Here is a 25,490-nt window from a genome sequence, read left to right as displayed (position 1 = left end):
GCATCAGACAATCCTGGTGCTTCCTGATCCCTGTTACTCTGGTAGTTTAGAACCCCTAGGTCTACAGTCTCATTTAACTTGTAACCTCCAGAAACATGGATCATCTCAGATTAGAAACCTCTAATTAGTCCACGTGGCACCTCGTAATACAATTGTTAGTGAGTTCAGTCATGCCTTTGGCAGTCAGGCTAGGGATGATTGCATGGGTATCTCAGCACAGGGATGCCTAGGAACCCTATTCAGTAGCCATATTTCTTGGAAGATAATACTTTTTAGGTGCAAGAGTTGTCAGATGCAATATCTAAGATTTCTTAAGCTGGTATATTGACTTGTGCAGAGGTTGCATTGGGCGAGTGGCACAAAACTGACTTGATTGCTCAAAGGAATATTCCTCTAATCACCTAGCTAGGGATAGGGCACAGGAATACACTAATTAAAGCTGTTGGGCACGCACAAATTCATATAAAACAACTTGTGTTGTTAGCAAGGTTACAGACTGACCTGCCCTCCTATATATTCATATGCTCCATCTTGAGCAGTACTGATGCATGCTGAGTTGAGGGAAGTCTGAAGCCTTTGCTGCTGTTCTCGTGCCATGCCTGTATGTGACTTTGCAGGGGGTAAGAGTCTGCTGAGAGGTCTAAATCAGCTTTAAAACAATGTAGTGTGTAAACTGCCCAGTCTTAAAATTTGCATCCGTATCTTCAGTTCCAACATTGTCACTACTATGGTAGGTAGCACTAGTGACACAGTTGCTGGAGCAGAAAATGTCATTCTTTGCATATTCATGGGTTTTGGGACATTTTTGTTTGTGTGGGAAGATAACCCTTGAGATGCTCAGTGTTCTGCCATACTACGGGATTATGCAGGGTGTAAACGTTGGTTATAACTGTCTTGTTACAGTTCATTAGCATTGCAGATTGTTTAGCAATTGAGGATTCATGTACTTCTGTTTACTTTGGAAACTAGTTGACTAAATATCATCCTTAGGAAGCGGGAGACCAGTCCACCCGTACGTTGGCATGGCACTTTCAGAGAGCGAGAGAATTCCTCCAGTGGCAGAGTTCCCACCCAGCAATGTTAAGAAAACAGTTCAGTTTAGTTTATTCTGTCAAAGTAAGGGGTTAGGCATTTGACTGCAAAATGGGAAATAAGCTTACAAAAAGGTAAAATATATTTTCAATGTGCACCTAGTTTTCAGAGCTGCTTGGCAGGAGAGTTTTTGAAAACATTAAGAAAATGCACACCTGAATGTTACTTTTGAGTCTCAGCCTCTTGTTTTGCTCTTGAATCTCTCTGTGTCAGTCACTCTTCTCTCAGAAGTAGTTCTTGTGTATATGTGAATTTCCAGAACTTTGTCTTTTTTCTCCTTTTAGTGTGGTAATTAAGAATGCAAATGTTGTTTCTCTTCAGGGGAAGAATTCAACTTCACTGTCTGAATGTCAGACTGTTTTCCATTTGAAGAAGCACAGTTTAATACTTGATGCAAATTTAATTCCGAGGTGTCTTTCTTTCCCTTCTATTTAAGGGTCTTGCTCAGGGTTGGCATTTCTGTTGTGTTCACTATTGCTGATTTTTGCCAGAACAGGCAACTAGCACGAGCCTGCAGAACTCTGTAATTCTGTTGGGTAGAAATGGTGACCAACCAGTTTGTTAAGAGTAGCAAATCAGCTCCTCTCCAGCAGCTCAGAAAGACTAAGCCTGATGCGTAAGGGTAATGACTATAGTATCTGAGAATGGAGTGCTAAAGCTGCGTATTCCTCCCGCATACTCACATGTGCGCCTCTGTTCTGGAGAATTCTGTCCTAGTTTTAGTACCAAGAACTCCCAGACAGTATTGTCAGTTCCTGTATAAATGCAAGACAGTGCCGCTTCCCTAGTATTGCTGTATAAAATAAATCTTTCACTAGTGTGCCTTGGGACTGTTCCCTGGAATCCTTACTAATACACATTATTACATTTTTATCTTTTTCTCTAGATCCTTCAAAAACCAACTCCCGAACTAAAGCATCAGTTGGCCTCTTTCTCCAAGCGGGTTGCTGGTGCTGTTACAGAGCTTATCCAGTCGGCAGAAGCGATGAAAGGTGAGTTGGACAGCCTGGCTACCAGTATGGTGTGCTTTTTACTCCAGAGATGGTGATATGTCATTTTTGGAGTTTAAAACAAAAACAAAACCTAAAAAAAACTACCCCTCTTAGTATGTTTTAGGTGTCTTGGTGTACCGCCTACTCCTGTTCTTTTAATTTCTCCGCTGGTGTTCACTCGTTACAGTGTTGGTAAACATGTCTATTTGACCCTCTCCCACTACATATGTGTCATATGTGTCATAAGTCATCTGTCACTCACGTGGCCTTGGAAGTTGGAGCAATCAAGCAGAGCACTCGAGCCACAGTAGCAGGTACCAGGACACAGTACCGTTTCTCTTCAGCTGGTGGCTGAATTTTACTTGGATGGCTGGTTCCTTTCCTTACGCTCATGTTTTTCAGTCAAAATAAGTCCTTTGCTGTGCACTAATAGTTGCTTTCCAAATTCAAATAAAAGCAGATGCCATCGTCTTACTGAATTAATCCTCAGCCTCTAGCAGTGATGCCAATTTTAGATCCATAGTGCTTACAGTCCTCCGTCTGGGTCCTGCCCTCCCAAAGTATGTTAGCGAAACAATGCGACCAGAAAATTGTGGTCTGGATGATTTCCTGAACTCTTAGAATTGAACAATGTGTGGACAAATATAAATAAATTCAGCACTCAAATAAGCAAGCCATTCCATTGCTTAGCAGAAGTTCACTGTTCTTACAAGTGATGAATGATATTTTTCTCAGATACTGACTGACGTAGTAAAATCTTTATCCAGTGATGCATGCGAACCCTTAGGGTGACAGTTCTAACATTCGACATTTTAAATGAGATGAATACATATTAAGGCTGGTGTTATTAAATATTAGACTGCTATGGCTCAAGTGTATCTACTACCAGATTTACTGGGCACCTTAGTCTGAAGAAATCTTCACAGCCATCAAAGGCATGTGAGCATTCTAATTTCACAGGTAACAGAATGCTACAGAACAATATTTTGAATAAAGTGTTGTAATAACTTTTTCAATTCTTCTCCCCCCCCCCTCCCCCCCAGACACACACACACACAAAGATTCCTAATAAAATCATATTTTTTCAATCATTCTTTTCTAAGCCAGGCCAGAAAACACTATAGTCATTTTTCTGATATTCTGTGTAATATACGCTGCAGGCTTTCCTCAGTTATATCCTACTTTTAGCAGTACACATTCTTGGAGAAGAATCCAGATTAAACACTTCATATATGAGAATCCCTTATTATTTTGTTCCGGGTTTTTTCTCCTCTATGTCATAATATAGTTACTCTGTTTCATGTAATAGTGATCTACATTATGCTTTTTCCCTGTTCAGGTACATTTACTGAATTCTTCAGCCTTTTCTGCACTCTTTCTTATGTTTCAAAATTTCTGTTTTCATTTGCTAACAAGCCAAACCAATATCAGAATTTTTTATATATATATATATAAAAGAATTATAAATGTGTATGTCCTCATCTTCAGAGACATTTATAGATTTCTAGTAGTTTTTGCATTTTAATTCATATTCATTAAAATAAAAAATAACTTTTATTTCTTTTTTTAACTTACTACCTTTAGGGGATTGGTTTTTTGTTCACTTTAGAAACCATTTTGTGTAAAGTGTTTTTAAACCATTCTTAATTTTCATCTATACGTACATGATAAAATTCTGTCTCAGAACCAATTTAGCATGTAAATCTTTTCACGTTTGTGAAATGCCTTTTTGTGAAGAGGAACTGCTACATTTTACAAGTTCGGGTTTGACTGTGTTTGTACATGCTGCCTATATGATTTTATTTCCCTATTCATCTGCCAGTATTAGGGTTTAATACGGAATTCCTTCATGTTGTATGCCATTTGAGCTGAGAAATTTTCTTTGGTGATGTTTTGATATTTGAAATAAATGCCTATATATGTAATATATAGGGATTAGCAGCATGCAATATAGCTCACTAGGATTACATACCATGTACTTCAGTTTTCTCCCAGCACATCAGAAATAGGAGCCCATCATTTTGAGTTCTCCTGTGATTTGGTCATTCATAGCAGAAACGCTTCACTATTTAGCCGGTGCAATGCTGATCCGTAAGCATCCCAGGTTATTTCCTTTGATGTTTGATGAATCAGGTTATGCTATTCCTGATGCAAAGTGCCAGTATCCTCCTCCCCAGCTGCACTTCCTTAATAACGATTAATGTTTCCATTCATATGTTAATATTAGGTTCACCCAGACTTTCTGATCTGGTTTCCCTAAGTTTAACAAGGCCTTAAGAGATATTTTTTTCTGTTTGCTTTTTTCATTCTAGCTTAGTCTTCCTTTGCCTGGTGTACACTGCTTCCCATCATTTTCTGTTTCCATCTGCAATGTCACTTTCTTCCCTTGCCCCTAGTAGTTATGAACTTAGAAGGGGGAGGAGGGGGGTGGTGTCTGTTTTCCTTTTCTCTCTCCATCTGATTGTCCTTTTGGCTGTTTGATTGCTTCCCTCAGTCCAGAACATAGATGCTTTCTGAATCTTGTCATTCAGAGAATAATGTAATGAAAATGAAAACAATAATGCACTGAGATCTTCCAAAATTCTGAGATCACTTCCAGCCAAGTATTCATTTTGTGGACCTACAGAATTTCTTTGAGCCAAGAGAAATGCCAAGAACTCAACAACACACAAAAAAAAAGTTGACCTTTGGATGTTACAGAAACTGTTTTGGTCTTTTCTTCTTTGCTGTTAGGAACACGTTGCCAAAAGCATGCTTTTTTTTAGTCAATACTAGCTTCATCTCTAACCACTGCCAAAAAAAGGAGACTCCAAAAAGTGTGCTATGGATGATTCTGTTGTCTGTAACACGTCCTCTTTACCATTCTGTCAGACTTCTCAATGTACCTTACAACTTGGTCAAGTTAGAAACCCTCTCAGTAAGAGCTCTGATAAGCAAAAGCAGAGTGACAGCTAGTTTTGTTTCCCATATGGACAGTAGCCTTTTCTGAAGTTGCTTTGCTTACACAGTTCTTAAGTTACTTTCAGAACAGAATTATCCTGCTAAGTACTTTTTTCACTCTGAATTATGTTTTCCTCTCAGTGGCATAAACTACAGTGCTTTTGTGTCATGATGGTGCTAAAATCCCCTTTCTCCAATGTGCATTCCATATCTGACACTTGAAGTGTGATTGTGAATCACCCTGTTTGAATGGCAGCTCACAGTGGCACTGAAGTTATTGTCTTCGTCTCCATTAATTTCAGGGACAGAGTGGGTGGATCCAGAAGACCCAACAGTCATTGCAGAGACAGAGCTACTAGGGGCTGCAGCGTCAATTGAGGCTGCAGCAAAGAAGTTAGAGCAGCTGAAACCAAGAGCCAAGCCAAAGGTGAGTGTCCATCCCTGTTGTTTCTTTGAGGTTAATAAAGCGGAAGATGCATATAGCCCATATATCGGTGCATACTTTGTTACTGTCCACGATAGTGGTATAAACAATCAAACCTTGCATCAGCCTCAGTGCCACTAGACACTGCATGGGATGGGACCTCTGAAGGAAGAGGGTGAAAAGATGCTTTTCAGGGAGAGTCAAGCACGAGCCACGAGCGAGCAAAGGAAGAAAAGCCAAATGTTAGAAATGCTTTGAAGAGTTACAGTATCATTACTGTTGATTAATTACTTTTCTGTTTCCAAACACATTATACTGATGTGAAAAGTCAATCTCACTTGCTTTCCTTTGAAGACCCTTTGTTCTCATCTGAATGTGTGTAGTATAGCAGGAGAAAGCAGCGGCAACACAGAAGGGGTTCAACAGAATGCAAAAGACCTTCAGGATTTTCTAAGATTAAAAATATAGCATTTTGTGCCATGCTAAAAGAGTAGCTACTTCAGGATCAGATCAGAGATGTGGTATGACCATTTCTATTTAATATTCCTGCAGGAAAATAAATTACAGTTCATTATGAAAGCAAGTAGTGTTGCATGTTGCCAGGTCATTTCAAACGTGTCTCTGAATATATTATATAAAATTAAGCCAACTATTTTCATGCATGGTACAGAGGGAATATATGAAACTGCTGTTCCTTACAGTTGTGTGCGTAGCCGGATCACAGACAATTGCTACCTTTTGCCTAGTGTGGAATAGGAGGCAGGTTTTAGAAGAAATTACCATGTTGCCTAGAATTGCATCTCTTTAAAATGAAAATCATGCTTTGGCTTTGTAATTGACTTCAGGAAAGGACTAGGTATCTATTTCCCTGTTTATGCTGCTTTGTAGGTGCAAAACTGTTTTCTAAGTAAAGCTAATGAGAAGTCTTTCTAAAAAGCAGGGCCTCAAGAACATTCAGTGTTGATGATTGTTTTCAGTGCAGGGTGGCATTTTGTCATTCAGGAACATCAGATGAAATAGTTCTTGGTAGCTTCACTCTTTGAGGACTTCCCACCCCCTCACCCCCCCTGCTTAGTGATGGGAATAAATTAGCTCATGAAAAAGAAATGTTCTTTGTCCTGCATTTTTTAACAAGTACATCCATTTTGTTTATAAAGAAAAATGGTCCTTTATAATGAGATTCTACAGAGCAGAGGACACAGGCTGAGTCTGAGGAGAGGAAGAGTCCTCCATCACCTTTTCTATACAATCGCTGCACAATAGCATATGTGAGTTGCCTGGGAACCGCGGAGCAGTTTCCTTCCAACATCTAAGCTGCTCCAGGGTCATTGTAATTGCCCAGTGAATACAGATCTCACACCTGCTCCTCATTTAACATGTTAATTTGAGTATCCAGTCTGCCTGTGATTTATTGCTCTGTTTATTTGTCATTTGCTGAAACTAAAATTCATATCCAACTGTTTGTTTAATTCGGGCTTTAAACAGCCTTTACATCCTTTACTAGATGTTTAATCCCTTTCACAATATGGATTGTAATACACATCAAAGGTACTAGGGAGATCACAGAGTGGCTCAAATACCACTTTTTCTGCTGAAAACTTGTAGCTTGTGTCCTCCCAGAGCAGGATTTCCTGCTTTGAACAGGTTCCATCTTTCTGATGCTCGTCTTTGGCAACAAGCATAGCGTTGTAGTGCGAATGCCTAGACTTAGCTGAGGGGGGTGACACCGTCGATTTTTCTTACGCTTAGTCTATGAAATGCAGGAATGGTAGTGGTCTCCTACAATGGAACAGACCACTGGTCCAGCTAGAGCAATATTCTCCTTTAATAATAGTCATCAAGTGAACTTGCAGAGAAGTCCTTAGGTGGTAATTTTAGAATAGTCTGTCTGCAGGAAATCTGTCATCTTCATCATTATTAATTGGTGGCTGATTGTCTGTTTTGGGGCAAGCTTCTGTTTTTGGGACAGGGAGTGGGAGTCATCTGATTTAGGCTTGAAATTTTCATCTTTATGTGTTCCAGTTTGTCTGGGTTTTTCTCATTTGTTGCACTACCTTAATTTTTTCACATACTTTGGTGTTTTTAAAATTCTTTTCCTTGTTTTCTCTTCATATTTTTGCACCTATCATACCCCCTTGATGTCTTAAACTGAGACCAATAGCATGAGATGTCTTCATTTTCCACTACTGGGAATCATCTTATCCCAGAGAACAATCTCTAGTAAGACAGACCTACCGAATGCTGCCCATGTTTATCGTATGATGCATATTCTGTTTGCTTTAAGTCCTGGTCGTTTGGCTGCTGGTGAATGTGCTCCTGAAATGCTCAGTCTGCTAGCCCACTGCCCCATTGATGCTCTGTTAATATCTGTCCATCTGCTGAGCTTTTGTCTTGCAACCATTTTGAGGACTCTCCTAAGTAGGTGTTGTTACTACTCCCCGTAACACAAAACCTATTCACCCTCCTCATTGCAGTGGTCAAGGTGGGGAATGATCTGTGAAGCAATGAGATCTTTACTGTTTACTAAACAAGTTTTGGCTGTTGTATTTCCTTTAAATACAATTAAATTTACAATTAGATTTTTCCAGAGTGTGGAGTCTTTTATTATTTTTTCCCCCCTCTCTGTTTTCCATTTTTGGAGGGTCAAGTGTCTTGCCAATGCAGACACATGTTCCTCCTGTTACGCAAATATGCCACTGGCTGTATGCTGACAACCCCCCCAAATTAGTAATTTTTTGATGAAGAAGAACATTTTGTCTAATAAAAACTACACGCTTCGCTAATACTGGAAAATGAACACTTTTAAGGAGAAAGATGAGGTACAACAGTAGAGAGCATTGCTGTACCTACCGCAGTCTGTTGGTATGCTCTTCATGCTTCTATGCAGGCTTATGCCTTCAAACACAAGTGTCTTTAGCAGTCAATAAGAGTTCTCTGCTGTTAGATTTCAGCAGTTTGTCCTCTTTTTTTTTTTTTTTTTTCCCAAGATGAATCAAACCTGGATGCCTTTTTCTGCAGGACTCTGTGTGATATGTTTGATATATTAGGTTGTTATTTAATCCAACTATATATCAAACATATTCCTACAGTGTCCTGTCCTGTCTCCGGGGGTTTTAACATAGTAGAAGGCAATATGAAGGAGTACATTCACTCACAAGCAGGTTTAGAAGACTTCCTGTAGACTCCTAATCTAATCTGATTTAAAATGCATATATGAGGTGCTCCTTTATCAGTAGAGTTGCTCTTGTAGGGACTTCTGAGTTGTGTAGGGCCTTTAGGACAGCGAGCAGCAGCTGTGCCAAGAACTGACTTTCACTGAAATGGTTATTGTGTTTTCCATGGCTCAGTGCAGTAACTTAGACATATTGGGTTTCTCTTAATGAAATAGAAGATGAGAGCTGCTTCAAAATAAAATGGTTTGTCTTTTGTAATTTTTTTCTGCTGTTTAGCAATGAGATTTGGGGGCGCATTTGTTCTTCTATTAACCCTGACTTCACTTATGCTGCCCCTAATAATGGAGATTCTATAGAAGACTGGTTAAAATACAGTATAAAAACATGTCAATTTTCTTTTTTTTTTTTTTTTTTTTTTATAATGGCACAATTGATGTTGTCAGGATATTTCATGCTATGGACTTTGTAGTTAGCCTAATAATTTTGGTTTGTCTGTTCTGGGGACTTCATTTTCCAGTTCATTTATAGCCATACATAGTCAGTAACAGCTTATTAGTTTAAGCTTGTGGACAAGGAGATGCTGATCTTCATGGGGACTACTAAAGGAAGAGACTGGTCACTTGTCTCATAGATCTGGTTTTCTACAGAGACCCAAGTAACTGAAACCTTACAAGGTGACATCTTCTGCCATGTGTCACACTGTTGCTCCTAACTTTGTTCATGAAGACAGTGAACTGACATGTTGTGAGGGTACTGCTGATGAGTGTGAACTTCAGCCAGCTCAGGACACACTCTTTAATGATGAGAATGGGTAGCAGCGGGACGCTCTTTTAGTGCATTTTGCTGTGCGCAGCCTGGACCGCTGCATGTCCTTGTGGCTCAGGACTGCACGTTGGAGGGCGCGGGCAGGCGGACCCGCAGCGCTGGGCGAGCAGCGTGCCTACTCCCCGTTGCACACATGGGTGTCCTGCCCTTAGATGTCACCCCCGAGGGTGCCAAAGGGAAAACTGCAGGGAAGGACTGGAAAACAAAGGTTTGTCAGGAAAGATGAAAACTCAGAAGTTCAACAGTTTGAGTGCTGTGTAAGGCTGGTTCAGAAATAAATTCTTCACAGAAGGGATCAACTGTCAATAGAAAACTTTTTTCCAGAAATACAAGAAGTTGTGAGATAACAGGAAATGGAGGATCTGGAGGTTTGAGGAACTCGGGGTGTCGTTTTTTCTTCCTGCCCCTCAACTTTCAATATAATTGGAAAGAATTAATTTAGCACATGGGGCGGGAGGAAATCTGTTATGTGATGAGACACTAAGGTTTAGCTACTTACTGTCCTGCTGAGCTTTACCTGCTGCTCCATGGTGGAAGTTCATCCAGCCATCGTACAACAGCGTTCTCGGTAATGCAAGATTTGATTTCTCTGTGTTCCCTTTGAAAGTTGTCGTTGTTGCTTACCACCTATGTGCAATATTTAGTTTGCTCACTGTGCTGACCTAAGTTCAAACAGCTACTTCACCCTGGGTTTGGTGAATGGTTTTTCACAAATTGAATCCCATCTGGGCACATAACAGCTGCCTAATAGGTTAGAGTATGGCCGTGGGCATTTTATTAAACTTTACAAAAGAATGACGCTGTCTTTATGATGAATAATCAGATACTGAAATGCTCGCTCACTTAGGTTTGAATTCCTGATAATGCTGACATATAAAGAATAATACAGACAATATGTTTTGTTATGTTGGAAATGAACATTTTAGAACTTTATGTAACAGAGAGCCTTAGACAGAAGTGCAGTAACAGTCTGCTAAATTGACTGTCATCCAGTGGTACTTCTGTTGATACTGCAGTTTAAGTCTTCAGTCAACTTAAATCAAAGTCAACAACGCATCTATTTTAATAATGAAAAGAAACCTGACTATACTGAATTCCGTATAGCCACTTCGGTTTTATGATGCTGTGACTGAAGCAAGAGTTTTATAAATATGACTTGAGGCCTGTTGCATAAATTCAGGACCAATGTGATTCCCATTTAGATGTAATAATGGTTGTGATGTTACATTGCAAGCATTGCCAAAAATTCATGTGGACCATGACTTGCTCGCTTTACGAAGCGATTTCTTATACTGTTATTACAAGGACACATGCTTCAGTTGATGGGATTAGCCCCACAGCAAGGCAAGATTTGATTCGCTTTTCCTAAAGGACAAGAAAAAATTTAAAGTGACAAACAATCTACATGCTAGTTTTTATTTTCAGATTATTCAGTTTTTCTGGTGTCTATGGGTGCTACAATTTCATCTCCTGGACTTTTTAGTTATGTGTAGTTATGTGAAGTGCTATGGGACTGAGCACTGCTTGGTTTGCCATTTTTGTAAGGATTTTTAATTACTCATAATTATCTTTTGTTATTGTATAATTTACTACTATTTAATTAGATTGCAGTAACGGAACTAAACCTGATTTAAATTTAGATGGATGCACTTAGACTTGCAGATGAAGGGCTTTGAGTTAGAAAACTGAGCACACTTAGCTGGTGACCCTAAAGTTAGTTATTTGACACAAAAATGCTGTGATTACATAAGTTGGAAGAAACGCGTGTTTCAAAAGGCTCATCTCTCACAAGATGGTCTGTCCTGGTGCTGCAGCCGCCAGCCCTGCTGGTGGTTCTGCTTTGGGAGCTGGTAGGCTTGTGATCTGACCGCAAACAAAATACACTCTGTTGGGTTATTTTTATAAAAACCAGTCAGAATATGTGGCCCAGGCCTGACTCTGTTGAAAACAGCAATAACCGTTTATCTCTATTTTGTGAACTGTTCAGAAGGTAGTAAGCATGTTAAATGGATAAATGTTTTCACTATTTGTTTAAATGATTAGAAAGCCAGGGAAGTTGTTTTATGGAACAATAGACTTGCATTTAAATAGCAAGAAACAGCATTAGGAACAGCTGATGTCTGTTTGCACATGCTTGTTGAAAGACACGTTTGGATGACTGAAGTGTTCCAGACAGACCTTTGGAACTTCCTATCTCCAAGATGACTAAACTGGACTGCTTCACACTGCTGCTCTCTGTGAAATGACAGCTCTTACCAAAAGCTCTTAAACCTATGTGCTTGCTTGGTATCTGCGCTACATTTCTTAGTACAGGTGAATGAGACATCATACGTTTATCACTGTTCTTTTTTAATGCTTTAAGTCTTTTAAGTGTTTAGAAAATGCTCCACCTAGTTTAGTGATCCTGGAAGCACTACAAAAATAACCTTGATATGGAAAAACAAGAATTTCTTTTCAAACCTGCACTTGCCTGAATGTAGTTTTGAGTAGCCCTAGTGGAGGTAATGTATTAGAAAGCTGGCGGCGGTTCTTCAAGTATCTTGTGTGATACTCAATTCCATGTGTGAGCAGCCACAGGGGCAACTTAGCATGTAAATCCACTTATGCTGACTCCCCGTTCTAGTCCACGTGAAACTCCTTTGCAGAAAATGATGCTGTAGGTCTTACTGAATTTGCAGATGTATTCCAAAATCTTCTTGCCTCACTTTGTGTGTGTCCTCAATCTTGAAAATACAACTGCTTTCAGGTGAATAATGTGTGACATTGTTCTTTCTTGGTTATAGCAAGCAGATGAGACTCTGGATTTCGAAGAACAGATCCTGGAAGCAGCTAAATCCATTGCAGCTGCTACCAGTGCCCTCGTGAAGTCAGCTTCAGCAGCCCAGAGAGAACTGGTGGCACAGGGAAAGGTGGGTAAACAGGACAATAGCAACAGTAGGAGGGGGAAAGCATCAAAACTGAATCTAGCCTCTTAACTGTCCTCTGTTAAAACAGTAGGAAAGGAGCTTGGGAACAACTAGTGAAAATGTAAATCTTTTCATTGCTCATCACAATACATGGCCCAGGCCTGGTTCTGTGTAAAAAAAACACAACGCAATTATGTTTGCTTAAACCTCGCACGTGTAATCAAGTGCTTGGCTCTTCAGATGTTTTAGCTGTGGGGAGGTGTTGTGTCTGTGGGGGTTTTTCATTTCATGAAGATCTGTGATTCAAGCTAGCAATGTATAGTCCTGCAAGACAGCTTGGGGATCTAAAACCAAACGTCGCAGCATACAGTACCACTCTGGACCAGAACAGCATTGAGCCTCGCTAGCTGAGCCCTCAGTGCGCTGGTGGCTGATTCAATGGGAGCACAGGCCTGCATGCAAATTCACTACATTTAAGTGGACGTGCTTGTAATTATTGTTGGGGCCAACGGAAAGAGTGCTTGTAACATGTCGTCCTTTTGGTCTGGTCAGCATTGAGGTCTTTGTAATTCATTTCGTATCTGTCACTGGGGGCGGGGGTGGGTGTCCCCGTTAATATACTTTGAAACTTAAAATCTGGACATCCAACAGATATGTTGCCTGTCAGAACAATTTGTTATGGGATCATTGCTGTCGTATTCCAATTTCATCTAATTCTTTATTCTGAGCAGACTGTGTCATGGATCATGTCATAGAAGTGCTGTGCTGCCCACTTCAGCTGGGATTCCTGGGGAGCTTGTGCTTTGAGCTCCAGCAGGAGCACAGAGCACTCATTTCAGAACAGTGATGTAACTGCTTGAGAAGACCCACCATAAACTGTAGCTGTGGAACTTAACCAATAAGGCATAAAACGGGATAGTAGTAACACCTGTTGAAATCTGGCTGTGGAGACAGTCCAAAAAATGAGAATTTTTAATTACCTGCTTCACTTAGATTATTGTGCAGTCTGCTTTTATGTGATAAGACCCACTCTTAGTTTCATGATGACAGATACAGTTTGCTTTGCTTTCCTCACCACCACAACCGTAAAGCTACACAGAATAATACAGAATATATATCTATACTGGTAGCAGCCCTGAATCTCCCTCGGGTGGTTTTGGCTTCTTTGCTCCTACAGTTACATTTCTGTTTGTGTCTCAGACTGAGGCTATAACAGCACTTGCATCCTGTTCTATCCAGGTTCAGGTGATGGCTAAACCCACTTTAATCTGGCCGTTTGAGGAAAGCTGCAGCCTGCTGTTCTGATAGAAGCACACATGGCAAATGCAGTGTATTCGCAGGTCTGTTCAGCCTGCTTTACTGAATTTATCCATTGTGCATTATCTGTCACTCTTCTATAGAAATTTCGTAACAGATCAGGAATTTCTGCAGCAGATGTTTTTTACTGGTGGTTTCTTGCCTGCTTGGAGGATCTGCAAATAGTACTGTGGTCTTATAGGGAAGAAATTAATTCCAACCAAAATTAAAATTTAATGAAACATCAAACTTCAGAATTGTTTGTGGCACATCCTCTCATTATGATACTTCTCCACAAATAAATAAAGCCATTAAGATACTTCTGAAATAATGAAGCCCTAACCCATTTTCTTTCTTTCTTTACTAATTACTGGTGCTTAGGTACTTGTCACTATGGGGTGTCCTGACTGCAGTCGGTGGTAGCCTGTATCTCCAAGTCTGCCACAAGCACAGGAGGCTGGCTTCTAAAATGACTGGCCAAATTCTTGCCCATAGCAAATGGCTCCAGCCTGGTGGGAAGATTTTGTTACTGGTATTGGGGGAAGTGTTTTGTTTTCATAAGAAACCTTCTGAGGCATGTGGTATGGGCTCCTTCCAGAAGAGCATGGCTGGCATATAGGCAGGAGGGACAAATTTGATCTGCTCCACATCCGTTGCCTCAGTACTGAAGAGTGAATGGTACTGACTGTTGGCTTAGATTCCTCGGTAACCTTTTTATTTTGTATGGAGGCGGAGGGAAATTCTTACCCAACTGCATGGATGTATGTGAACCACGCACGTTCTTGTCCCAAATAAATTTCTGACATTGCTTGGTAAAGGCTGTGAAAGTATCTACAGGGCAAATTGGCGCAATATTGTAGTTGAAGAGTTTGCTAAAGAAATTTTAAGTGAAACTACTTTCCCCTGTGTTATTATAAAAAAATCAATTTGACGTTAGGCAACTGTTTCCATTTCTGCAGTATAGATGAAATCTGGGAACTGTCTCCTTCCACATCAGCCCCCTGTTCATTCACTGACACACGCACAAGCACACATAATTCAGACACCAGTAACTAGACTCCTTCATCTGTGGTCTGCTTATAATACATTTTCTGGGGACGATTAAGCAAGAAAACCTTGAAACCTAAAGAATTCAGGGACCTGCTGTATTCTTTTATATAACTGAGAAATCAGTTCTACGGAAGTGTCCCCATAGCTATGAGAGAACGCATCTTCTGTTTATGTTGATGCTACACATATGGATTTGATTGTGATCCTTGGGATCCTCATTATGCATAAATCCCTGATTCCATTTCTTTTAAAATACAACAAGTGTCTAGCCCATGTTTACATTTCACATCTTCCAGCTTCTCTCCCAAAATCTCTCAGATCCAGGCAGTTGGGGGTGGGGGGCTGGCAACCGGCTGTAGGATTTTGTTTCATTACTTTCATCTGACGTGGGAAGAGAACAGTCTCCCGGTTGTTGCTGCTACTGCTGATGCCATGAACGCTTCAGTGGATAAGCGGTATAGACAAACAGGCTGTGCTTTCCTCGAATGCCGTTATCAGGCATGAAGGCAGTAAGGGGGCCTCCCTGAGGAGCTTTCTGGTTTGTACCTTCCCATAGCGCCAGAATCAGAAGAGATTCAGGAATTATGTAAATCCCAATGTGTTGTGGAGGCAGAAATACGTCATTTTAAAGACCAGGAGATTAGGACCTGCTGTTTCAACTGTTGCTTAGGCCAAAGTCTCAGTTGCAACAGTCACTGCTCTGGGATTCCTACATACGTTCCAAGGACGGGGCAATTCAAGCAGCATAGCGAGCTGGACGCTACGTGAGCAGGCAGGGGGGTGCTGGAAGCGTGCTTACTCTGACAGCTAACTTACAGAAGCAGAAAATCCAAGTGTATATGCTGGGCACAGTCACAGGTGCAGGTGTTCCTTTTTTCACGGATAACGTAATCTAAATCTGAGAGAAAGCAATTGTGTTTTCAGTTTCATTGTAAGCCATCTCTGAACTGTTTTTTCAGGTTGGAGCGATCCCTGCAAATGCAGCTGATGATGGACAGTGGTCTCAGGGACTTATTTCCGCTGTGAGTAACCGCTTGTCTTAAGCAACACTAGTACCTTCTCTGAAGAAATGGTATCCTGTGAGAATGCAGAGACTTTTTTTTTTTAATGTGTCCTAGGCCCGAATGGTGGCAGCTGCAACCAGCAATCTTTGTGAAGCAGCTAACGCCTCAGTGCAAGGCCATGCCAGTGAGGAGAAGCTCATCTCATCTGCCAAACAAGTGGCAGCTTCTACAGCGCAGTTGCTTGTGGCTTGCAAAGTGAAGGCTGATCATGACTCTGAAGCCATGAGGAGGCTACAGGTACTTGTGTTCTTAACTGCTGAAAAGCCATAGCAGTGTTACGTAAACGCTATCTTAACACTGTGAACAAAGCCCAGATTTTAGGAGTAGTTTCTTGACTTTTCAGAATTCTGTTCAGTTTTTCTTCCTTGTGGGATTCTGGGGCGCTTTCATTCATCCAAGGATGATGTGATTTTGCATTTGTCACTATTCAGCAGCAGCTACAGCTCGCTTCATTGCTTGGTTTTATTTTCATTTTTAAAAGATGTTGACAGATGCAAACTTCGCCTGGCCTGTGCCAAGCCCCGGGTTAGGTGCAATACTGATAGATTCATGTTCATGATAAGCCACAGGAACACATGAGCTGCGAACGTTTACTACGTGCTTTTTTGTAGTCAGTGAGTATGGTTTCTGTGCCATTGTTCTGCATTCAGTGAGACTCCCGGTGAGCTTGTGAAGAGGTAAACACACTTAACTTGGTAGCACTGGAGTATTCTCCTGACCTTAGCAAGGTTATGCCTGTCCTCAGCAGAGTCCTTGCCTAAGTGCCAGCCTGGGTTGTGGTCAGGTTTCCTTTGTTTCTAGGAGTCAAGAGAGCAATTGTAGATAGAACATTTCTAAAATGGAGAAACATTGTCAGGCAAAAACAAGAATAGAAGGTGATGCAACATCTCAGCTGAAGTCTGATTTAACTTTTTTATATGAAGCTGGCTCCCTTTTACATTACACATCCATTTCACATTGCTTTTTGAACTATTACTGAATTAACAGTGTTACAACAGGTAAAATCTAATGTCTCTGGAAGTCTTGTTTAAGGGTGTTCATTTAAAAAACAGCTGCAGCTTTCTCTGATATGCTGTCCTGCAGGCTCAGTCAGGAATGTAAGAACTATTTCAGCTCCTGTTTTCATACCACCAACGTGGAGCATCTTTGCTGATGGTGAAATTGCCCCTTTTTCTTTTATTTGCACAGATGCTACTAATGGACACTCAACAGTTCGTGCACAGATAGGTAGAATCAAGTGCAACAGAAATGCGTATGAGTGACTGTCTGAGCCAGAGGAATTGATGTCATTGTTTTCTTTCTAAGTAGAAAAAGGGTTTAAATATTTAGGAGGAAAAAATAAATGTATGAGCGTGTGATAAATCTGTTTCTACAGAAAACATGTTAATGTTATCCTAGGGATGAGATGGGTTTAGTGCTTTACAGTGGATTCATATAGATCGACTTTGTCAAGGGTCTGAGGGTGAGAGAGGTACCAGTACCTAGAAGATGGTTCAGACTGTAATGCAACCTGCACTTTCATAGCCGAATGCCAGGATGGGTCTGAAGGAATTTTAAATGCAGAACAAATAATAGAAACAGGAACAAAAGCAAGTACAGGAGACTGTTTTCTCAGCTCTGCCAGGAAACTCAGGGTACTCAGTCACTGTAGACTAATATTATTATTAGACATGGAGTGTGAAAAGTTGGAAGGGAATGTGAAGAGGAAACGAGCCCAAGCACAGACTGAAATTGAACTTTGCCACTTTACCAACCTTCATATTAGTTCTAAAATGAATAATGAAGGGAAAAGCAAGTTGCATTTGGAAATAATGTCCTTTATTATCATAGCAAAACCAGTGAGTTGATGTCTACTGAATATTTTTACTGGTGGATTTGCCAAAACTACTGAAACTTTTGAGCTGGCTTTGCCCCCAGCACAAATATTTTCACATAGCTTTAATCAATAGGTTAGGTCAGGAGTCTGAGTATATCAGTTTTCTCTTTCCCACCCCACAAACAACGGCAAGCTCTGGGAGAGGACGTTTGAACTGCATTTCCTATGAATGCTGACTTGGAACACACTGTTACAGAGGCTGTTCCAAAACTTAATGAAACAAATGGAAATGTTTCTGTTCTCTTGTGGATGAGCTCCAGACTGAGCAGAGCAAATTTCAAATAATTTGTGCTTGGGTCATTTTGGGTGGGAAGAGAGTTAAGCTGAAAGGGAGATGAAACTGGGAATGTGGAATAGGGCTGCGGGGGTAGGGGGCAGGTTCAGAACTGGCCCATGTGCCTTCCCCTCCTCGTGCCGCTGTGTCTCCAGCGTGTGCAAGCAGGATGTCTTTGCCAATGGCCTGTGTGGGAACAAGTGTTCTCAGCACCCAGGACACCTGGGGACATCAGGAACCACAGGACAGAGAACTCTTCTCCTGTTCTCTCTCACTGCTTGTCACAACATTGCAAGTACCTACCCTTTTCCTGCACGTTGTGAAACCACTGATGTTGTGTATTGGTGTTGTTGACTGATTTGCTGTTAAATACTAGGGTTTAGGGTTTAATATGAGAAAGCCTTACTGGGTCAGACCAAAAGTTCATTAAGCCCAATCTATATCTGGATTCCAGCAGTGGCCATTAGGAAATGCTTAGAGAAGCAAGGAAGAACAGGGTAAGCATGCGTGAAACTCTTCTCGACTACGTTCTTAGATTTCAAGCATTTTCACCTTGGGAACTTCCCAAGCCAGTTGCAGATTCTATACATTTAGTAAGCCTCAGCGGTTTTCTCCTTTTAATTTATCCAGTCCTCCTTGACCCCACGTAAACTTTTAGTCTAATTAACAGTTCTTGGGCAGATTAAACTAGGACAGCTATAACTATGTCTGTCCCAACCTGCTTCGGCTGGTTTAAATCCACACAGTAGGATCAGCTGAATGACATACAAATTCATTGCTGTAGCACACAGGTCTCAAATTTTATTTACAGCGTAGGCACCTTCCCAGGGTGGGGGTTTCTAGCAAGACTTAACCATTCACATCCTTCTCTTCATGAAGTATTCAGTTGCTCTTGAGGGTACCTGGTACAAAGTAATGCTGTGCAGTGTTACAGAAGTCAGTTTGAGTAGGGATAAATTCATGTTGCTTTGACCAGGCTATGTTACTGCTGGAACTTTGATAACATGTTTCTTCTGGTATCTCAGCTAAATTCCTCACAATTAAATAAGATATCTCTCCATAGCATTCCACTGTGCACTGAAGACTTACTCACAGTAACAGGTGATCTAGGTGTTCCTCTTGCTCAGGAGGTGGAAATATCTCTGAATGGTGCCCTGTCTCATTTTCTAAAGTTGTTTATTTGCTAAAGCACTTTGAAATACATTTGAGGACCCACCTTTCAGTATTTGTATGTATAATGGAGTAGAAAACATACAGCCAGGTCCCCCAGGCAGTCCCTCAGAATGAGTGAGCCGTGACCCCTCTTAGCACTAAGTCCACATCAGCCCAGAAGTTTCTTTTCCTGCTGCTGTCCTGACATTGATGAATAGATGGAAAAGACATTGATAAACAGAGGTAGAAAGGAGAAGGATTCCAGTAAGAGCCAAGAAGGAGGCATAGGTCATATTTTTATATAAACCAATTTAAAATAAAAAATATCAGACATAAGGCTTATCTGGGACTCACAAATTTAAAGGACTGCTAGTGGTATATAAAAGATCTCATTTATGTCCCCATATACAGTACCCGTTAAACCAGGGACCATTCTCCCAGAGCCAGCTTTTTGCTGCTTTCCCCAGCTGCCGGTACGCTGCAGCAAATCCAGTGCCAGACCTGACAGTGCTGAGCCCTTACTACTGCCCCGGGTCGGTGCAGGGTGTATATGGTGCCAGCTCCATCTTTTAGCTTTAGGAGAAGAGAGGTTTGCGTTTTGTTTATGACAAGGACTCTTCTTCCGCTCACCTCCAGGGGTATCACAGGAGATTCCAGGGCCACTCTGGTGTTCTCCTCTGTATCCATCAAACCGGTGCCTGTGGACATGGCCATTACTGAGCCTGCAGTGTGGAACCTCTGCTGCCACATACGTGTTACAGTATAGCAGAAACAGCTTTGCCAACATTAGAATGCAGGTGGCTTAGTTACCTGTCTCTTTTTGATGCACAACTGCTGACACAACTCGGTTTAGACAACAAAAAATGTATTACAAATGTTTGACTGTTGATCTTTAGAAGTCTGAGGATTTTTAAGGAAATAGAAGTTTAAATGTGAGATAATCACGGCTTTGTAAGTACCTGATTTGCCCTGGTGAAAGTCCATTAAACAACTTCATTGCCTTAAAATGTTTCTTTATGCGCTAGCTTTCAATTTCTCTTTTTCTTCCTCAAAAAAAAAACCAAAAAAAATCTGATCAAGTGCATAACATAGCTGTGTGCAATTTTATCCACTGTTTTATTTCAAACTAAAATCTCATTTGTGACTTTCCCAACTTCCAGCTTCTTAAATAAAGGAATTGTGTTCCTCTCTGTACTGTTGATTTTGAAAGATTAATTTGGGTTTCACTGGGAAAACCAAAACAAAACACGCCTTTCCTGTGTAGTTTTAGCAAATAGCTAAAATAGCAAAGAAGTTTCAGTTTTGGTGCTCAGATGAATGAATCCATGTTAGTTAAGCTTTTTCTGTTTTTTAATACTAAATTTCTTTTGTCTTTTTCAAAGGCTGCAGGAAATGCTGTCAAGCGAGCATCAGACAATCTGGTCAGGGCGGCCCAAAAAGCAGCATTTGGGAAAGCAGAGGATGATGACGTTGTGGTCAAAACAAAGTTTGTGGGTGGCATTGCTCAGGTTGGTACAATCATCCAAGAAGTAAAACAGAGAAAAGCTGTCAGAGAAACACAGCGTGGTGTTACAATGTCCATCTGCTGCGCTGCAGGCTGGAAAAATCTGTGTAGAAATTACGATGAATTTTGTGATGCCTCACCGTTAGGTAACCACTGACATAACAGCAAAGTGATGTTAAAATGTCTACACTTCTTCGTTAAAGCATTTACTGTCATAGCAGTTACCATTGTCCAGTATCTTTCTCGTTTTGTTCTGGTGAAGTTAATGGTTCTTTTCAAACTTCTGTTATGTACTTTGAATATTCCCAAGCCTTAATGGAACACTAGTTTTGTGTGTATACAATCAAAGAAATAGAGAGTGAGAGAGAAGGCTGATGACATTTTGTTACTGTGACCGTAATAAATATGAAGAAATAATAACATTATTTAAGAATAGATTCCAAGGCTTTGAGGTGTACCAACTTCTGCATTCACTGTTATGAAGGAGTAACACCATATACTGTGGTCACAACTTAAAAGATACTGAAATTTATCATTTCTGCATGTCTGTAGCACTGTCATTTTTCCTTTGGCGTTTTGAGATGCAGGAGAATACTGTGGGTACCTGCAGTAGTGAGTGTTCAATTTTGCTGTCACTCAAACATTAAGACATGTGCTAACCCCTCACCCTGATGAAGGTTGGGGGAGCACAGCACTATGAAATCCATCTTGGATGTACAGTAAAACTAGGCTGGTAGGTTCTTTTTTTCTTTTCTTTTTTTTGTCCTTTTAAAGAAATGTGGGGATACGATACTGTTCTTGATGGCATAGTCCTGAAACCTGGAAAAATTTGAACAATTCCTGCCAAAGTAATTGAAATTTGGTGCTTCTCTGAAGAATGCTCAAGGTCTATCTGTGACTGGTGTCATAGAGAAAGAAATCTTGTTTTACAGACAGTATTCCTTGCTATCATAATTCATACTTCTGTTTTCTAGATCATTGCAGCCCAAGAAGAAATGCTGAAGAAGGAAAGAGAGTTGGAAGAGGCAAGGAAAAAGCTGGCTCAGATCCGCCAACAGCAATACAAATTTCTACCCACAGAGCTGAGAGAAGATGAGGGTTAACCTGCTGAGATTTTTGTCTTTTTTTTTTTTTTCCTTTTTTTTTTTTTTTCTTTTCTTTTAAAGAAATAAGCTAAAGGGAGACAGTACAGTGAGAACTGCTTTGACAACATTCTGGTATGCCAAGCACTTACCTAAATAAACTGCCTGTTATAGCTTTGGATGAGCAGAGGGCAATAAACACTTGTTCTTTCTCATCTGGTCAGCTGAGGTGCATGATCATCAAATAATGGTACAGTGTTAGGTTCATCATTCCTGTTCCTTCCTTGACTTATATCTCAGGAGAGAATGTTTCACTTTTTACTAAAGATACTAAGTCAGTATTATTGTCACTTTCCTGATGCTTGAGGTATTTATCGTTCCTTGACTTGTTATAAAACATTCATAATACTGATAGGAAAACAGTCAAGAAATCTTTCATATGATAAATATCACATGAGCTGGTGGTTCTCCCCCAACTACCCTTGTAAAAAGAAGACCAAGATGGAGAAGGGTGTATGTCTGAGTGGAGAAACATGCATGAGTGTGGGTTTGAAGAAGATGCCTGTCCTCTCTGTGTTATATGGCTGGTTCACCCCGAAACTGGAGGAATTGTCTCTGCACCTGTTTGCACTAGTAGTATTACTCCTTACCTGATACCAACAAGCTTCTACTTGTACAGTATTTAGGTTTACAAAATGTGGCAATAGCCATTCTTTAAGAGCTCAGAAAACAAAGAAATGGAAACCTTGTCACTGCCTCAGTAATAGCAGGTTCATGAAGGAAAATGCTGTTTCAATTATATACCTCTAATGTGTGACTACTCTTACAGTATTATACACACATACACATGCTCTAACATTGGACTGAATAGTTTGCATTTTGTTTTTTTTAATTGAAGTTGTCTGGTTCGTACTGTGGGATTTCTGTTAGAATGTATGTTAGTAAAAAAAGGGAAATGCCCAGTACAACAAAAGACTATCACAGCTCCTGTTATTCTGTTAATAATTTCATTTATAATTATATTGTTTTGAAACCTGTGGGTGTTGTAGGAGAAAAGAATAAGTAATTTACAAGTAGACTTTTCCTGTAATATATTTTTAAAAAATCTGGACTCTAGGGAGTTTGTTTTCATAGTTGGTATTGATGAAAACATACACGCCAAGGAATTGCAGAGAAGGAATAGCAGCAATCTATCAGCAGGTTTTGTCTTCAGCTGCAGAAAGGTATGGTGCGCTCTCCATATCTCTGTTGTGACCTAAACAACAGCAACACGGGTAGAGTGAGTTAACACATTTTACCTTGTCAAAGAAAGAACACAAATCACAGCAATTTTAACTAGTAAAAGCTAAACTATTTGACTAACTAAGAACACCGTAATCTAACAAAACCTTCTGACATGCCTCTAACTCCGCTCGAGCCCTCTTAAACAACAGTGTCTATTTAGGTCAAAGGACGTTGCTGCTCCAGTCCTGGCAAAGGCCGTGCTGTTGTTTGGGTACCTGCCAAGTATATTCAGCTGAGCCTGTTAACATTGTACGCATACCCACCTCGTTGTCATTGTTGCAGAAATACTTGTCTTGTAGACTCCAAAGTAACCCCCCTAGTGGTAGGTTTACCAGTTTAGTAGCTCTAACTCATTTAACTTACCTGCATGAGATATAATTATCAGGAATTTTGTCACACTAGTGTTAAATATATAGCAAAAAATGACTAGAGAATTAATAAATATTGAAGTGTACAAATATTTTTATTGTTAAGAGTCTCTTCTCTGGTACTGACCTATTTCAGATACAGTAGAGTTGCTGGAGAATCCACAATCACGAGAGAGAGAGAAAAAATTGGCAAATCCCAAATGGAATCACTGGCATCGACAGATGTGCTGTGATGTGTAGGCTTGTGTGCAAATGCAAATCCTTACCATCAAAGCTGAGCATTTCCGAGTTCTGTGATTTTCCACTTGAGCACAATTGATTTTTCTTCACTCAACTCGGTGTGAGCAGTCACAGCATCTCAATGTTAAAAATTCCTACCCCCAAAAAAGAGGCTTCCTGTAAATTTTGAGGCAGAAGGCTAAATTGCTGTTTATTGCTGTAAGACCCAAATAAAGACAGCTCTAGTGGTAGGGATTTGCTGCTGCTGTCGGTAGGTCCAGCTTCTTTGTAGCTTATGGCTCTTTTTCTGGATAGCCTCACATTCCCATCTCTTTTTTGGAAAGATTCACCAGACAGAATTGTTACTGCTTCCTTTCAACCTATGTTTAACCTATTATTTGGTCTCATTAAAGCATGAAGAAAGATGATGCTGTCCTTGGCACCATGCCAGTATTTTACTGTAGGTATAATACTGTTGTAATCCATTTTGATCAGGATGGTATTTGCCGGTTTGAAGGAAGCCAAAAGCCTGGTCAAATGCTACAGTGTGTGGACATTGTAAAGCTAGAAATCTTTATTAGGATGTAGAAGGAAAAAGCATGCTCAAATTGTGTCCCAGCTAAATTTGTTTGGGAAATCCATTTTGGTACAGTTACTTTGAGACTTCTCTACTTCTGATTTAATGCCCCCTCTTATTTGACAGAACGTATTGTTCTTTTTTCCTCCTTAGCTATGCGCTTGGTAGAGGAACCACAGTCAGATGAGTAGCCGAGCTGAACAGCTGAAGTATTTTTTTTATGCTGAATTTTTGGTCTTCATTTGGGAAACATTAAGAGAATATAAGCGCGTCTTAAGTCTTACGATTTCAGTTTTTTCTTGTTATAATTTGCAGTACCACTGAAGTCCACATGTGAACATCTGTGGCGTTTGGAACTAGTCGAAGCGTTTATTTGGCAGGGAGGCTTGCAGCAGGAAGGGACAAGTTGGAGTGAGAGATGGAAGCTGGTTAATAAGAAGGATAGATGTTTACTTTGTTCTGTTAACTTGTGAAATGGTAAACGAGCTCTGTTGTATCTCACCCTTTATGTGGATTTCACTTTAAGGAATTGTATGCAAATTAAAAGCAAAATGCCTCAAAGTTGCTTGTGTACAAATAGTCTAGTGTTGTTTCCCCAACTATTTGGAAAACAATTTGTCTAAACTTTTCTACATCAGAAGTCTCAAAGTAAGAAAAGTTTTGAAACAAAAATTGAAGACTAGACTCTTGTTTCATCTGTCCCTTTCCCTTTCATCTTCTGCATGTTCATTACTTAGTTCCTAATGAAGGGATGAATACATAATCTCAGAAATCTCCTCACGGTAAATATGTTTAGCTCATGAGCACATTTTTGCTTTTAATCAGTCCAAATTGATACGATACTCACCCCAGGAGTATAGCATGTGCCATCGCTACATGTATCTGCCCTACATGATTTTATTGTATTACTGATTTGGAATTTTGGGGATTTTTGTGCCTTATACTGTAAAAGTTTTGTCCTTATGTAACTGCATCATGATTAACAAAGAGAGAGTTACCTGCCCCTAACTGTTATGATTCCTGAAACATGCTTTTCCTTCTTCAGGGTGGCATACATTACACACAAAGCCTGAGTCATTCCTGTTGCAATCTGTGTTTTAATATTGTGCTACATCCCTGCAGTGTTGCAATGTTTGGCTTTTTAGGGTTTGGCAAAGAAAACCGGAAGGTGTGAGATTTGCTGAAGGCCTGGATGTAGGTGGGGAACACTGAGGACCCAGCCGGTCAGCCTGAACCAGCTGCAGCCCAGCCCTAAGAGGGCAGCCAGCCCTGTAACGGAACAATACATCTCTCTAGCACAGAATTTATGCCAAATGCAGAAACTGTTTGGTGATGCGAGTAACAAGTCCCACGGTTATAAGTTGCTGCTTTGCCTAACCATAGTACGTGTGC

General features: G+C 40.4%; 1 protein-coding gene across 4 annotated transcripts in view; it reads left to right on the top strand.

Moving 5' to 3' along the window:
* The window catches only part of TLN2 (talin 2), a 203,834-nt gene extending 179,175 nt beyond the window's left edge, over window positions 1-24,659 (top strand). For all 4 annotated transcript variants that reach the window (XM_056345115.1, XM_056345117.1, XM_056345114.1 and 1 more), the window contains 7 exons: window positions 1,979-2,084; window positions 5,327-5,451; window positions 12,230-12,355; window positions 15,658-15,720; window positions 15,817-15,999; window positions 20,447-20,572; window positions 21,543-24,659. In XM_056345115.1, the coding sequence (XP_056201090.1) occupies window positions 1,979-2,084; window positions 5,327-5,451; window positions 12,230-12,355; window positions 15,658-15,720; window positions 15,817-15,999; window positions 20,447-20,572; window positions 21,543-21,671 (858 nt within the window). In that variant the 3' untranslated portion in view covers window positions 21,672-24,659. The remainder of the gene's footprint in view (window positions 1-1,978; window positions 2,085-5,326; window positions 5,452-12,229; window positions 12,356-15,657; window positions 15,721-15,816; window positions 16,000-20,446; window positions 20,573-21,542) is intronic.
* The last annotated feature ends 831 nt before the right edge of the window (window positions 24,660-25,490 follow it).

This window comes from Falco biarmicus, chromosome 7 (assembly GCF_023638135.1).
Source record: "Falco biarmicus isolate bFalBia1 chromosome 7, bFalBia1.pri, whole genome shotgun sequence".
In the NCBI taxonomy this organism is placed as follows: domain Eukaryota; kingdom Metazoa; phylum Chordata; class Aves; order Falconiformes; family Falconidae; genus Falco; species Falco biarmicus.
This window is presented reverse-complemented; position numbering and strand designations above follow the sequence as displayed.